The sequence below is a fragment of the Sciurus vulgaris genome, assembly GCF_902686455.1.
Source record: "Sciurus vulgaris genome assembly, chromosome: 7".
Lineage (NCBI taxonomy): Eukaryota > Metazoa > Chordata > Mammalia > Rodentia > Sciuridae > Sciurus > Sciurus vulgaris.
In genome coordinates, this window is record NC_136467.1 from 126,599,582 (window position 1) to 126,611,560 (window position 11,979).

At 43.8% G+C, this 11,979-nt stretch overlaps 1 protein-coding gene and 1 pseudogene across 6 annotated transcripts; both read right to left on the minus strand.

Moving 5' to 3' along the window:
• Positions 1–261: 261 nt before the first annotated feature.
• On the minus strand, positions 262–1,058 carry LOC306666724 (nuclear inhibitor of protein phosphatase 1-like; annotated as a pseudogene). The gene is made up of 2 exons: positions 961–1,058; positions 262–864 (listed from the first exon to the last, which is right to left on the minus strand). The product of its transcript is annotated as a nuclear inhibitor of protein phosphatase 1-like (transcript).
• On the minus strand, positions 981–11,618 carry LOC306666652 (H-2 class I histocompatibility antigen, Q7 alpha chain-like). 5 transcript variants are annotated; one of them, XM_079148868.1, is made up of 7 exons: positions 9,543–10,320; positions 6,706–7,002; positions 4,835–5,110; positions 3,991–4,269; positions 3,739–3,865; positions 2,433–2,500; positions 981–1,117 (listed from the first exon to the last, which is right to left on the minus strand). In XM_079148868.1, exons 1-6 carry the CDS (start codon positions 9,601–9,603, stop codon positions 2,467–2,469), a joined length of 1,074 nt encoding a protein of 357 aa, XP_079004994.1. In that variant the 5' UTR covers positions 9,604–10,320; the 3' UTR covers positions 981–1,117; positions 2,433–2,466. The 5 variants fall into 5 exon arrangements, with proteins under 5 accessions (XP_079004994.1, XP_079004993.1, XP_079004992.1 ...); XM_079148867.1 differs by lacking the exon at positions 981–1,117 and having other exon boundaries at positions 2,201–2,500; XM_079148865.1 differs by lacking the exons at positions 981–1,117; positions 2,433–2,500 and adding an exon at positions 10,561–11,618 and having other exon boundaries at positions 2,513–3,865; positions 9,543–9,679.
• Between the last annotated feature and the right edge of the window lie 361 nt (positions 11,619–11,979).

An 11,979-nucleotide genomic window follows, 5' to 3' on the forward strand; every position in this document is an offset into this window, starting at 1 on the left:
TTGTAGATCTTCTTTTGTGAAGTGTCTATTCATTTCCTTATGGGCACAGTTTTTAATTAAGCAGCATTTTACAGGGCAGAGATGGAGGGTTCAGGGTTCAGAGTCCAGTGCTCATTTGACTTCCAGGGGTCATTGTATTGCCATGGGGACAAGATTAATGTGTAGTTTCATTGTCATGTCACTGAGAAATGATTTCTTGGAAGGATCAAAGCTATGGTTTCTCTTTTTCTCCCTTCTCCTGGGTCACATGCTGTTTGGGGGTTTATTATTTTCATATCCTTCACCTTCCATCCCATTACCACTCAGTCCTACCCTTCTTCATGATAAAAAATATCAAATCAGTAAGGAAGGTGTGGGCTTCTTGCCCAGCCAAACCTCTTTGGCATATCTCTTCTTCTTGAGTTCATTAATGGCTTCAGGGTTATAGACTGCAGGATTTGGTGTGGGGTTCATGTTCACTGTTGATGGCACAATGGGAGTCAAGTCCACAACAGGGGCAAGGCTCAGGAATGGCATGGGCAAACCACTGATGAGTGCTGTCCCATGAATGCCATATGGCTGGTAGCCTGCTTCACTGTGCATGGGGGGCAGGCCGCTGTAGAATCCTCTACTGAAGGTAAAGTTCTGCACGTGTCTGCTCCCTGATTCCTCCAGACCCAGGGAGCCAGGGCCCTCCACATGCTTTTTCTACATTGGGACTACTGGAGTTTGCACCATATTCCAGAAGTGACCAACTGAGGGATCCACATCCTCTGGGTTAATGATCTTATCATTCTCACTGAAAGTCACATGTGAGTTCTTCCTCTTCCTCTTTGGTCTCTGAATGTTCAAATTTCTTTCTTCAATGGTGAGGGTAGAAATCCACTTGTTGGGCTGGAATATAGCTCAGTGGTAAAGTGTCTGCCTTGCATTTGCAAAACCCTGGATTCGACCCCCAGTTAAAAAAAAAAAGGAATCTACTTGTTGTAGGTCGTGTTGAATTCTGTCAGGTTATCAAGCTCAGTTTCTTCCTCTGGAAGCCCCAATAGGTCCTTGAGTTCAGCATCCTCTCTACTCATCTTTTAATCTCCTTTCACAGTTGATGGCAATGTTTGAGGATTCTTGTGCAGTGTGTGCCCTTGTGGAAGCACACACATGAGACTGTGGAATCAATGGGAATTTGTTGTGGATTGTGAGGTTCCAACCAAATGTGACCTAAGAAAGTGCCATCTCCTGCATGGCCAAACTTGTGGTACTGGCAAAGGTCAATGGGAGATTAGAAAATAGACACACATGCAGATTGTGAAGATAAATAGCTGGGATCAGGTGGTGTGCTGCTCTCTGAGGGAGAAGCAGATCTAAAGAGTTATTGTCAGCAATCTATTTATATATGTCTCATCATAGGGGTGGGGGAATGAGAGAAGAATGGAGGAACTTTAGATTACATAAAGGGAAATGAGAGGGAGGAGAGTGTCGGGAGCCAGCAGGTCACGCGCCCTGCCTTGCCTCAAGGTCATGTGCCTTGGCTCATGGTCACGCCCCCTGCCTTGCCTCATGCTGAGCTAAGATGGCACCTGCCGGATGCTGGCGGGGCGTGCCTCTACCTGTTTACACACCTGTCAGACTATACCAGGTGCATCAGACTAGATTGCGTGGTGCTTCATGATTGGACAACTACACTTCCTTATTCGAGTTCTGGCGCGAGACTAGTCTTGCCTTCGCGCGCTTTCCTCTGATTGGTTTTTATACTTTATATTAACTGTGTTTATTCCTCTAATAAACGAGACTTGATCAGGCTTTTGTCTTGTCTCCATTTCCTGTGTCTCTTGTCTCTCTCAATCCCCGCTCCCCCCTCCAGGTACCCGTTGATGTCCTGCGGGCCGGGACAGGAGAGGGTGGGGGTATGAAAAATGGTGGAATGAGATAGACAACATTAACCTAGTACACGTATGATTACATGAATGGTATGAATCTACACCGTGTACAACCATATATACAAAAAGATGTACCCCATTTGTGTATAATGAATCAAAATGTGATCTGTAAAAATAAAAAAAATTAAAAAGACAATGAAAGCATTATTATTTGTATTCTGCAAAATTATAGAACAAGAAACATTTATGCAAATTTCACAGTTGCAATGTGCAATATTAGAAGCTCTATGAAGTACTCAAGGAGGTCCATTGTTTAAAGTTACTGTTCAGCAGGCAGGCTCAGAAGTAGCAGAGCTGGTGAAACACTGTGGTTGTCTAGCATGAGAATTCTTCTATCCCCGGGAGCTATGGGCCTGAGATCAATGTTGAAGCTGATAAGACTCTTGCACATAGCCTCCTCAGGCAGGGTGTTACCATAGCAGCTAGGCATCATCTGCCCTTTCATAGAAAGTTTCCCAGGTACCAGAGTGCCACAGTCATGAGATCAATAGAGACCCCCAACCTCCCATTCTCTGTTACCATTTTCAGTTGAGATTTATCAGGAAAGCTCTCTTCAGATGCTTGTGGTAGACAAATGCAGTGTGTACCTGAGAGCAAGACAGGTAGTTAATGGTAAAGTCACACAGATCAGGGCTTCTCTCAAACAAGTAATATTTTTTCTCATTAAAAATGAGTTTCTCAATTAGTTGGTCTCCTTTGACTACATCCAGATGTAAACCAGGTGGGGTCGACCTGCCCAGGTTGGGCAGTTGAACAGCAGGAGGCTGGAGCTAGAGTATGAGGTGCCACATCTTGTCTCCCCTTCCCATTCGGCAGGCCTGAAGCCTGGGAAACTCCAACGTTTTCTTTATCTATTCAACTGTTGAGGGCACATAGGTTGGTTCCGTTGCGTGGTTATTGTGAATTGAGCTGCCTGTACGATTTATTCTGTCTTTCCTATTCCCATTCCCTCTCCCTTCCCTGCATTCCCCTTTGCCTAATCCAATTAACTTCTATTCTTCACTCTGCCCCTTATTATACATTTTATTAAAGTGGAACCATCATTATTCTATGTACAGCAAGGATCTCTTCTCAAAATTTATCGTGGTGCCCTGCAAATGGAGAAGAGTTTTTTTTTTTTTTTCCAACCTGTTGAATAGGGATGGAACAACCAGTATGAGGAAGTCCTAAAGTAACACACACACACACACACACACACATGCGCACAAACACACACACGTCCCTAAATGTGCACAAATGCATAGATATACAAAAGATCATGCATGCTTATATACATACACAAATATACATAAACCCACAAACATACAAGTTTTTTGTTAATATTCATGCATAGGCATGTACACAGACAAGCACATTACATACTCCCTTCAGAGTTGCCAATTCAACCTTGGAGTTTGGTCTATTCTCACTCAATCTCCTTTAGGAAATTTAGGCACCTGAGGAAGAGGGACCATAGAAATTTTGTACCAGAAGTAAGCGCACTTCTCAGGCACTGTGAGACGTTCTAGGCCTTATGTATCCCTGCTCCTAGAACCCTCCTAGAGAAGCAGGAGATCAATCCTCAGATCAAGACTGTGAAGTTTAGAAGCAGTCATGGGACCTGGACAGCCTCTGAACTGAGCACTTAGAACAGTCTCCAGCGAGAGTCTCCAGCATCTCTCCTCAATGGCAGCTTCCTAGCCTTCCCTTCCTCCAGCTAGGTCCCTCCCGGGCTTTGCTACACCACAGGATGTTACCACAGTAGCCCCAGAAGTAAAAGCTGCAGGAGTTGCAACTCAGCCCTCTGGGATGAGACAACCTTAGGCCAGAATGAGGGAAGCCAAACCTCCTTATCGCCTGACATCTTCTCCAGAGCATAATTCCTGGGAGCAGAAGTCCTACAGCAATCAAAGGTACAAGGATCACAGCTTGAAAGTTCTTGTTGGTGTGTTCGTTGGGCTGAGAAAGTGGATCTGAGAAGGGAAGAGAAGGTGAGGGGCCCTCACCACCAGTTTTCAGCTCTGACTTGGCTGAAGGCTTCCTGAACACCTCCCGCTTTCCCCAATAAACAGGCCCTGTGCCTTCAACCCCTCCTTACCCCATCTCAGAGTGAGGGGCTCAGGCAGCCCCTCATGATGCACATGGCACATATATCTCTGCTCCTCTCCAGTAGGCACCTCTATAGCTGCCCACTTCTGGAAGGTTCCATCCCCTGAAGGCCTGGTCTCCACAAGCTCCATGTCCTGGCTCTCATCTTCCCCATCCTGCTGCCAGGTCAGGGAGATCTCTGCAGGGTAGAAGCCCATGGCCCAGCATCTCAGGGTGACTTTATTATGATCAGGTAAGGGATGGTAGGTCACGCGTGTATAGGGAGGCTCTGTGGATAAAGCAGGGAGGACCCATGCAAAGACTTACTGTAACATCTACTCTAATGAGTAAGAAAATGCAACTCATGATGGTTTGGCTGCCAATCAGGGCAAGGGATGGGATGTCAGCTAGGCAGGTGTGGACTAAGCACTACACTAAATAGGGACCCAGGGAATGGTCCTGAGAGCTCAGTCCCAATATTCTTCAGAGCAAGAGCAACTTCAAGACTCTCCACAAGCCACTGGTTAATGTTTCTAGGTAAATGTTGATAGGTGCTCACAGCTGCTATATCTCTAGTGGAAAGGGGGTAGAAGTGTGAGAAACCCCCAAGAGCTTAAGAACATGCCCAGAGGTCATGAGAGAAGTTTTGCCCTGGCGAGGACTTAGAAAAGGGGCAGACAGCACTTTCCAAGAGACTTGCCCAAATCCACATCTCCTGCTCCAAGGAGACTTCAGTACAGTGGCCCCACTCACCCACACAAGTGAGCCTATAATCCTATGCTTATGTAACCCTGGGGAGCCCTCCATCAACTCTGCAGAAAGAACTGAATGGGTGGGCTGAAGGAGGTCATTACCAGTTCGGGTCAAGTTCTTCCCTCCAAGCTTCAAATATCTCTGCAGCCACAAGATGCATTCCTTCTCCAAATAGCTCTTGTCTTTTTCTATGAAATTCCCATTGGCTTCCCACTTCTGCTTGGTATAGCGGGCAATTGAAGAGACTGCAGTGTATTGCAGAGTCTCCAAATCCAAGCTCAGGTAGTCATTGCCGTCATAGCCATACCGCCAGTGCCCCCAGGTCCTGCTGTCTTCCTGCAGCTGGCAGCCATAGGTGAACTGGAGGGTATGCAGGCCTACCCATTCCCCAGACAGGCATGTCAGTAAGGCCAGATGTACCCCCATCATGGTCCCTGCTCCCTCCACAACTGATCCCTTGACTTCACACTTTGAATAACCTAGTTTGGTCCCTGATATTGATCTCTTTTATTTGCCATTAGCTCTGTAGCAGAGAGTGGTCTATGCTGGGTTCCAGGATGTCTTGAAAAAGACTTGGCACTGCCATGAAATATGTCACTTGGACAAATTATTCAACCTCCATAGCTCTCTAAGTTTGGCCTCTGCTTTGTCTAAGGTTTCTTTTTTTTTTTTTTTTTTTTTTTGCGATGCTGGGGATCAAACCCAGGGCCTTGTGCATGCAAGGCATGCACTCTACCAACTGAGCTATCTCCCCAGCCTCAACCTCCATAGCTCTCTATCTTGTGTACAGGAAAAGGTTAGAGCATGACCCCAAAGATTTCCTTCTGTGTTAACTGTCTCAGATTCCAACTGTCGCTTCCTGTAAATAGGATCACTGTACACAGAGTTAATGTCAGAGGACACTGAGCTCAGTGTCGTTTTCCTTGAAATTCTAGAGAAGGCACACTTAACAGTAAAAAGTATGAACTTCTCTTTTTTTTTTTTAACAAGTGCCAACTTCTGCTAAAAAGGTCTCTAGTGAATTTCCAAGTCAAATATAAATAACTCTTAGATTGCCCCAACTTGGATTAATCATGCCCTCCTGTGGGGTCCACAGTCTACAGGATCAAGCCTCTAAACCAACACTCAAAAACTACACCAAACTTTGTGTATTGTCTCTCCCCTTCCACATCATGAGCCCTATGCAGGCTGTGACTCTGCTGTTACCTTTCTCATTGATCTGGCAAATCCTGTTGAACACATTTTCCTACCGGGATCAATTAGTAAAAATCTGAGCAGCTTCACTCTTCAGCTTTCATTATATCTCTCACTAGTTTAAAGGCCCTTCACTAACTTATTTCAATAATCCTAAGCAGTCAGGAAACACTAACTAGAGACTAACTATTAAGTAAGCTACCATTCTGATCCCTGAATGCACTCTGCCCAGTCCCACCCCACCCTTGCCTGCACCCTGACTTCTGGCTACATGAGATGTCTTCATCTTCATAGATCCAAAGCATATACATCCCATAGGTTCTATCCAAAGTTCCATCTCAGTCAGGAAACTCTCCCTGACCACTGGGTTGTCTTGCCTGTCTACTGTAGTAAACTATTTTCTGCTTCTCATTTGGCATTTAAGGAGATACTAGACTTTTACCTGTTGCAATGTCTTATAGGGTCACTAAAGTGTTCCCAATCATATGGGTGCCTCCTCATAGTAATTGTAAGTGCTTTGAGGATAAACACTTGGTTATGTTTTCTGGTTGTCCTCCTCCAGCACTGAAAGATATATGCTAGCTATATGTCTGCAATTCAGGGAGTCTGCTGAATACTGAACCAAAGAATGTCCATAGATCTTGACCCCTGGGACCAAACTGGGCTAGCTTTTATTCCAAAGTGAGGACTTGTCAAAATACTTGCTGAGGGCCTCCGGCCTGTGGGGGCGGATCGAGGTGGTGAGTTCTGCCCACCCCCCTTTCTCAGGAGCACTAACCTGATGGCTCTGGTGAGACCTCTTTGCTCAGACTCCCATCCATGCAGTTGTTGTAGTACTGCTGCACATTTCTCAGACTTAACTGGAAAATCTTCATCCGAGTTTTGAAGATCTTGGTCTCATCATCAAAGTAATCTGGATTTTCCCTCAACCAGTCAACACATGGATCCGCCTTCATCTTCTCGCTGTCAAAGCGAATAAAGACTTGGTCGTCCACGCAGCCAGAGGCAGTAAATACAGGGGTTCCTGGGCCTGGCTCAGACACAGCTGTGTAGAAATACTCCAGAGAGTGTGATCCTGAGGCAGAGACCATGGGTTCACAGTAAGCTTTGGTAATTGTTGAGAACAGGGCACACAGCATAAAACAGCAGGAACACCGGTGTAGAACAACCCACCCGCACAAGTGCATTCAAATTCTATATTCTATACTCAGAGAGAATTCAGGGAATTAATACAGAAACGTTAGTGCAAGATCTCAGTAAAGTTTCTATGAAGAAATTGTTGATCAGGGATTGAGAAGAAGAGGGATCTGGAGCACTGGAGGTTTAGAAATATCCTGAGGGTGAGGACTGAGGTGACAATGCCTGAAACAGGCCTCTTCTCCAGGTCCCTGCTATAATGCTGCATCATTTCAACCGCAGAGGCCACTCATCGCACATCCGATTTAGGTGTCAGTGCTAATCTTGCCACAAGTGTTTTCTGTAGAACACTTTTTTCTTTCTGCTTTTTTTTCCCTGTAGGCCACTTACTGTCTTAATAGTCCAGCTTCTTTATTTATAGAACAAAGCTGAAAATGCACAGCTTTAGCTGTACTTGTCCCAGCTTCTGGATCTGGTTTCTGCTCTTTAAATGTGTCCTTTCTTTCCCAGACTTTGGATCCTTTATCATCCCCCATCTGGAATACTCTACTTCACCTATTGGCCACCTTTGGCCTTGACCTCTTCAGGTCTTTGTTGAAATGTCACTTCCTCTGGGAGGACTCACCTCACTCCCCAACACTCACCGCAGGCAAGGAGAGTTTTTTCCTGCTTCTGTGCCTCCAGGATCAAGGGACATCACATGATTATGGACTCAACCTCAGCCTGCCAAAAAATCCCACAGAAATGGCAACTTTTCCTTCTTGTTGCTTATTGTATTCTTAGTGCCTACACCTACTGTATTAGTCAGGGAGCACCAGAGAAAGAAAACCGTTAGGATGAAGAAACTATCTCATGCAGTTCTAGTAAAAAATGCAAATTGTTTTATGCAGTGGAGGTGGGGGAAAATTCAAAATCTGCAGTGTCGGCCGGCTGGTAACAAAAATCTGACTCAAGACTGAAGTCACTGTGGAGGCAGAACTTCCTCTTCCTCAGGTACCTCAGTCTTTTTCTCTTAAAAACTTCAATTGATTGGGTAAGGCCCATCCACAATTATGGAAGGCAATCTGTTTTACTTAAAATCCATTGACTTAAATGTAAAACTCATCCAAAATATCCTTTCAGAAACATCTGGAATAATGTTTGACTAAAAATCTTCATTGTTCCAGGCTTGGGACAATGGCTTCTCATTAGTTTGTTTAAGGGAGAATGGAAATATGATAGCTACGGGGAAACAAAAACTTTTATATAAATTTAGTGATGGAATTTTCCTGGATGAGACACAATTGAGTACATTAATGATACATTTCCATGTGGATATATTGTTTGTGTGTGTGTATGTGTGTGTGTGAGAGAGGGAATCTCTGTCAGCTCTAACTACACTTTAAACCAAGGATCAAAATGAACTCAGAGCCAGACTGTCAAATATCTGTATCACAAATTGTTAAAGCATAATTTTCTTTTTTTCCCTTCTAGTACTGGGAATTGAACCCTGGGCCTGGCCTATGCTAGGCAAGTACCCTACCATTGAGCTACATCCCCTGACCTTCTTATTTTATTTTGGAATAGGAACTCTTGCCCAGGCTGGCCCTGGGAATTGCCATCCTTCTGCCTCAACCTCCCAAGTAGCATGAATTACAGGCCTGTGCCACCACACCCAACTAAAGCATACTTTTCAAAAATAATTAAGCATAGTTACATTGCTGTCACTTTAAAATATTATAATTAATAACTTTATGAAGTGTTTAATTAAAATTACTTACATTATTTTATTTCTATTCCACCCTTTTGAATTTATATTTTTGGTACTGGGATTGAACCATGGGTACTTTACCATTGAATGAAATTGGCAGCACTTTTTTTTTTTTTTTTTTTTTTTCTGAGAAAGGTTCAAAGTTTGCTGAGGTTAGCCTCGAAATTAGGATCCTCCTGCCTCACCCTCTCTAATGGCTGGGATTATAGGCAAGCTCCACCGTGTCCAGCATGAATTTCTAGTTTTAAATATTTTATAAAGTGCACAGTGTATTGACATACACTAAATATTTCATAAACAAATATTTTTAAAATAAGGAAGAGAAAAAAAAGTAAGAAGGATACTCTGAAAACCTTAGTTGGAGATGGTGGGTCCCGGACACCTAGTTCCTGTCTGGGGTTCTTTCTTAATATTCACCAAGCCTCTTTTTTCTACGTGGCTTTAAAGCGCCAAAAGCGTCTGCGTTGAGCACACAGGGTGCAGCATTCAGAGATCTGCCAGCTTCTGGCTTGTCTGCATCGCCTGCCCTGCTTTGCCTGAGCCCTTCTTCACCAGAAGCTGGGGAGTGGTGAGTAGGGACCTGTAACCACCGCTACGATTTAGGAAAGTTACCCCGGGAATTGCAAAATGCCCTGAAGTTTTTGGGTAAGGGGTTTTCCCTCCCCCTCTAGTTTTTTCCACAATTCTTGGCAGCCCGCAGCCCCTGTCGCTACTGCTGTTTCACTCACGGGCGCGGGTGTCCTTCAGGAGGCTCAGGAACAAATGCAGGAGGACAAAAATCGATAGCATTCTCTAGGCTCTACTGTTGATTGACCGCCAACCCAGGGGCCGCGATCCACACCGCGAAAAGCAGTTCTGCCAGAAACTGAGAGAGAAGGGGAGGCGCTTTGAGAGAAATGGAAGTTAAGTGACTAAGATAAAAACTTGGGGTGGAGTATGTGGAAAGAAGGTTTACACAACGGTCAAAAAAAAAAAAAAAAAAAAAAAAAAGTGCCATTTAGATTGGTTTTCAGGGAAGACTAAGAGCCCGGAGCCAACGTTACATCGACATAGGAAAAACCAGGGACCAACTAAAAGGAAGACCCGCAACTTGGAAAATCGTAGCTCTGTATGTTTAATGAGGGGAAAGTATTAAACATGAAGACCGAGATGGTGCCTATGTTAAAAACAAAAGTTACATAGTGGGGGAAAAAACCTGAAAACAAATACATAGAAATCAGATTCTGCTTTGGTGTTCTGGGTTTGGATGATATCCCGCCTCTAATCGGAACATATCTTTCGTTTTACAGTCTTCAGCCCTGGGTTAAGCTCCCAGTACTGGAGGTGAAGGGGACACACAAAAACCCCCACAACCAACAACTGCAGAAACTCAGAACCAAGAAACGCTCAGGATCGTTCTTTCTCCCACGTCGCGGGAGAGCGGGGCCGGGAAGGTTTCAGCGCAGTTGAGTCTGTGGGCGCAAGTGGGCGGGGTCTCACAGGAAGCATCCTACCCCAGGTCTGTACCGGGACTAGGGTACAGACTCGGAGTACGAGTCTACCGACCTTTCTCATTAAATGTTCTCAACTGATGATTTACATTTTTCTCTACTAAAGTAATTTTGCACACATCTGATTACTATGGGATTCGAGCGCTGCGTCTGGCCGTTCACTTTTCACCCAGTTGGCGGCCGCACTTCCTGGTAAAAAGGAACTTAGATGGCTCTGTTTACTTTGCAGGAAGGAAAAAAGATCTGTTCTAGTTACCCAACCCAGCCAAGTCCCGAATCAACAACTCGCCCAGGAGGTCAAACAGGGAAGATAGGAATCCAGAGAGGAGCCAGGCTTGCTTCTACCCCTCCTCCCTCTCCTCCTCCTTCTCCTTTTTACAACAACCTCTCAGAATTAGCTGAGTGCCAGGTAACTACCTTAATCCCTTTGAAGGGCAGTGCTCCTAAGATCCAGGGGTCTGTCATTAGGCCCCACCTCTTAAGGGTCCCACCACATCTTAACATTGACACACTGAGGACTAAGTTTCCAAACTCGAACCTTTAAAGTTCCCAAACCATAGCAAGGTCTATTCAGATTTTGTTTCTTCTTCATTAATTTCAGAAGTTTGTGTCTTTCCAGATATGTGTTCTTTTCAACCAAGTTACCTAATTTGTTGGCATACAGTTATTCAAAGTATTCTCTTGAACTTCATTTCAGTGATAATGTCCATTGTTTTGTTTTTTATTTTGTTCATAGTTGTTCATTGTATTCCCCTTCTAGTCTTTTAAATTTCAGTGAGGACATTAGTGATCTTTCAGTCCTGACTTTGGGACTTTGGCTGTGTGTGTGTGTGTGTGTGTGTGTGTGTGTTTCTCTTTTGGTCAGTCTAGATAAAGTTTTATAAGTCAATACTGCTGATCTTTTCCTAGAACTTACTTTTACTTTCATTGGACTTCCTTGTTGTCTGTTTCTTACTTCATTAATTTCCAGTCTTATTTTTACTCTTTCCTTCCTTGTACTTGCTTTGGTTTCAGCTTGATCTTCCTTTTCTAGTTTTGGAATGTGGAAGCTTAGTTTATTCATTTTATTTTAGCTTTCCTGTGCTAGGGATAGAACTGAGGAGCTCCTGCACACTAGTTAAGGTCTCTACTGCTGAGCTACCCCAGCCCAGGTTATTAATTTTAAATAGTTCTTTTCCAATATTGACATTTACAGTTATGAATTTCCCTCTAAGCATGATACTAGCTATATCCCATATATTTTTGTGTGTTATTGTTTTTGCTTATTCAGCTCAAAATATATATTTTTTCCTTTCTTTTTTGACCCATTTGTAATTTAGAACTGTGCCATTTAATTTCCAAATTTTCTTCTATTGTTGATTTTTATTTAATTCATTGAAGTTGGAGAATACTTTGAGAATACTTTGCGAATACTTTACATCTATCAAGACTTCATTACTGAGTTTGTGACCTATCCTAGAGAATGTTTTGGTGTGCTTGGCAAAAATATATGTTCTGTGTGGGTGGTTGAGATGTTCTGTAGATGTCAGGTTAAGTTGGTTTTCACTATTAAGGCTTCCACATATTTGATGACCCTTAAGAATTTTTTGGCTACATAGTCTATATTGAGATTAGGGTATTTAGTCTCCAATTACTAATGTTGAACTTTTTCTCCCTTCGATTCTATCAGTTTTGT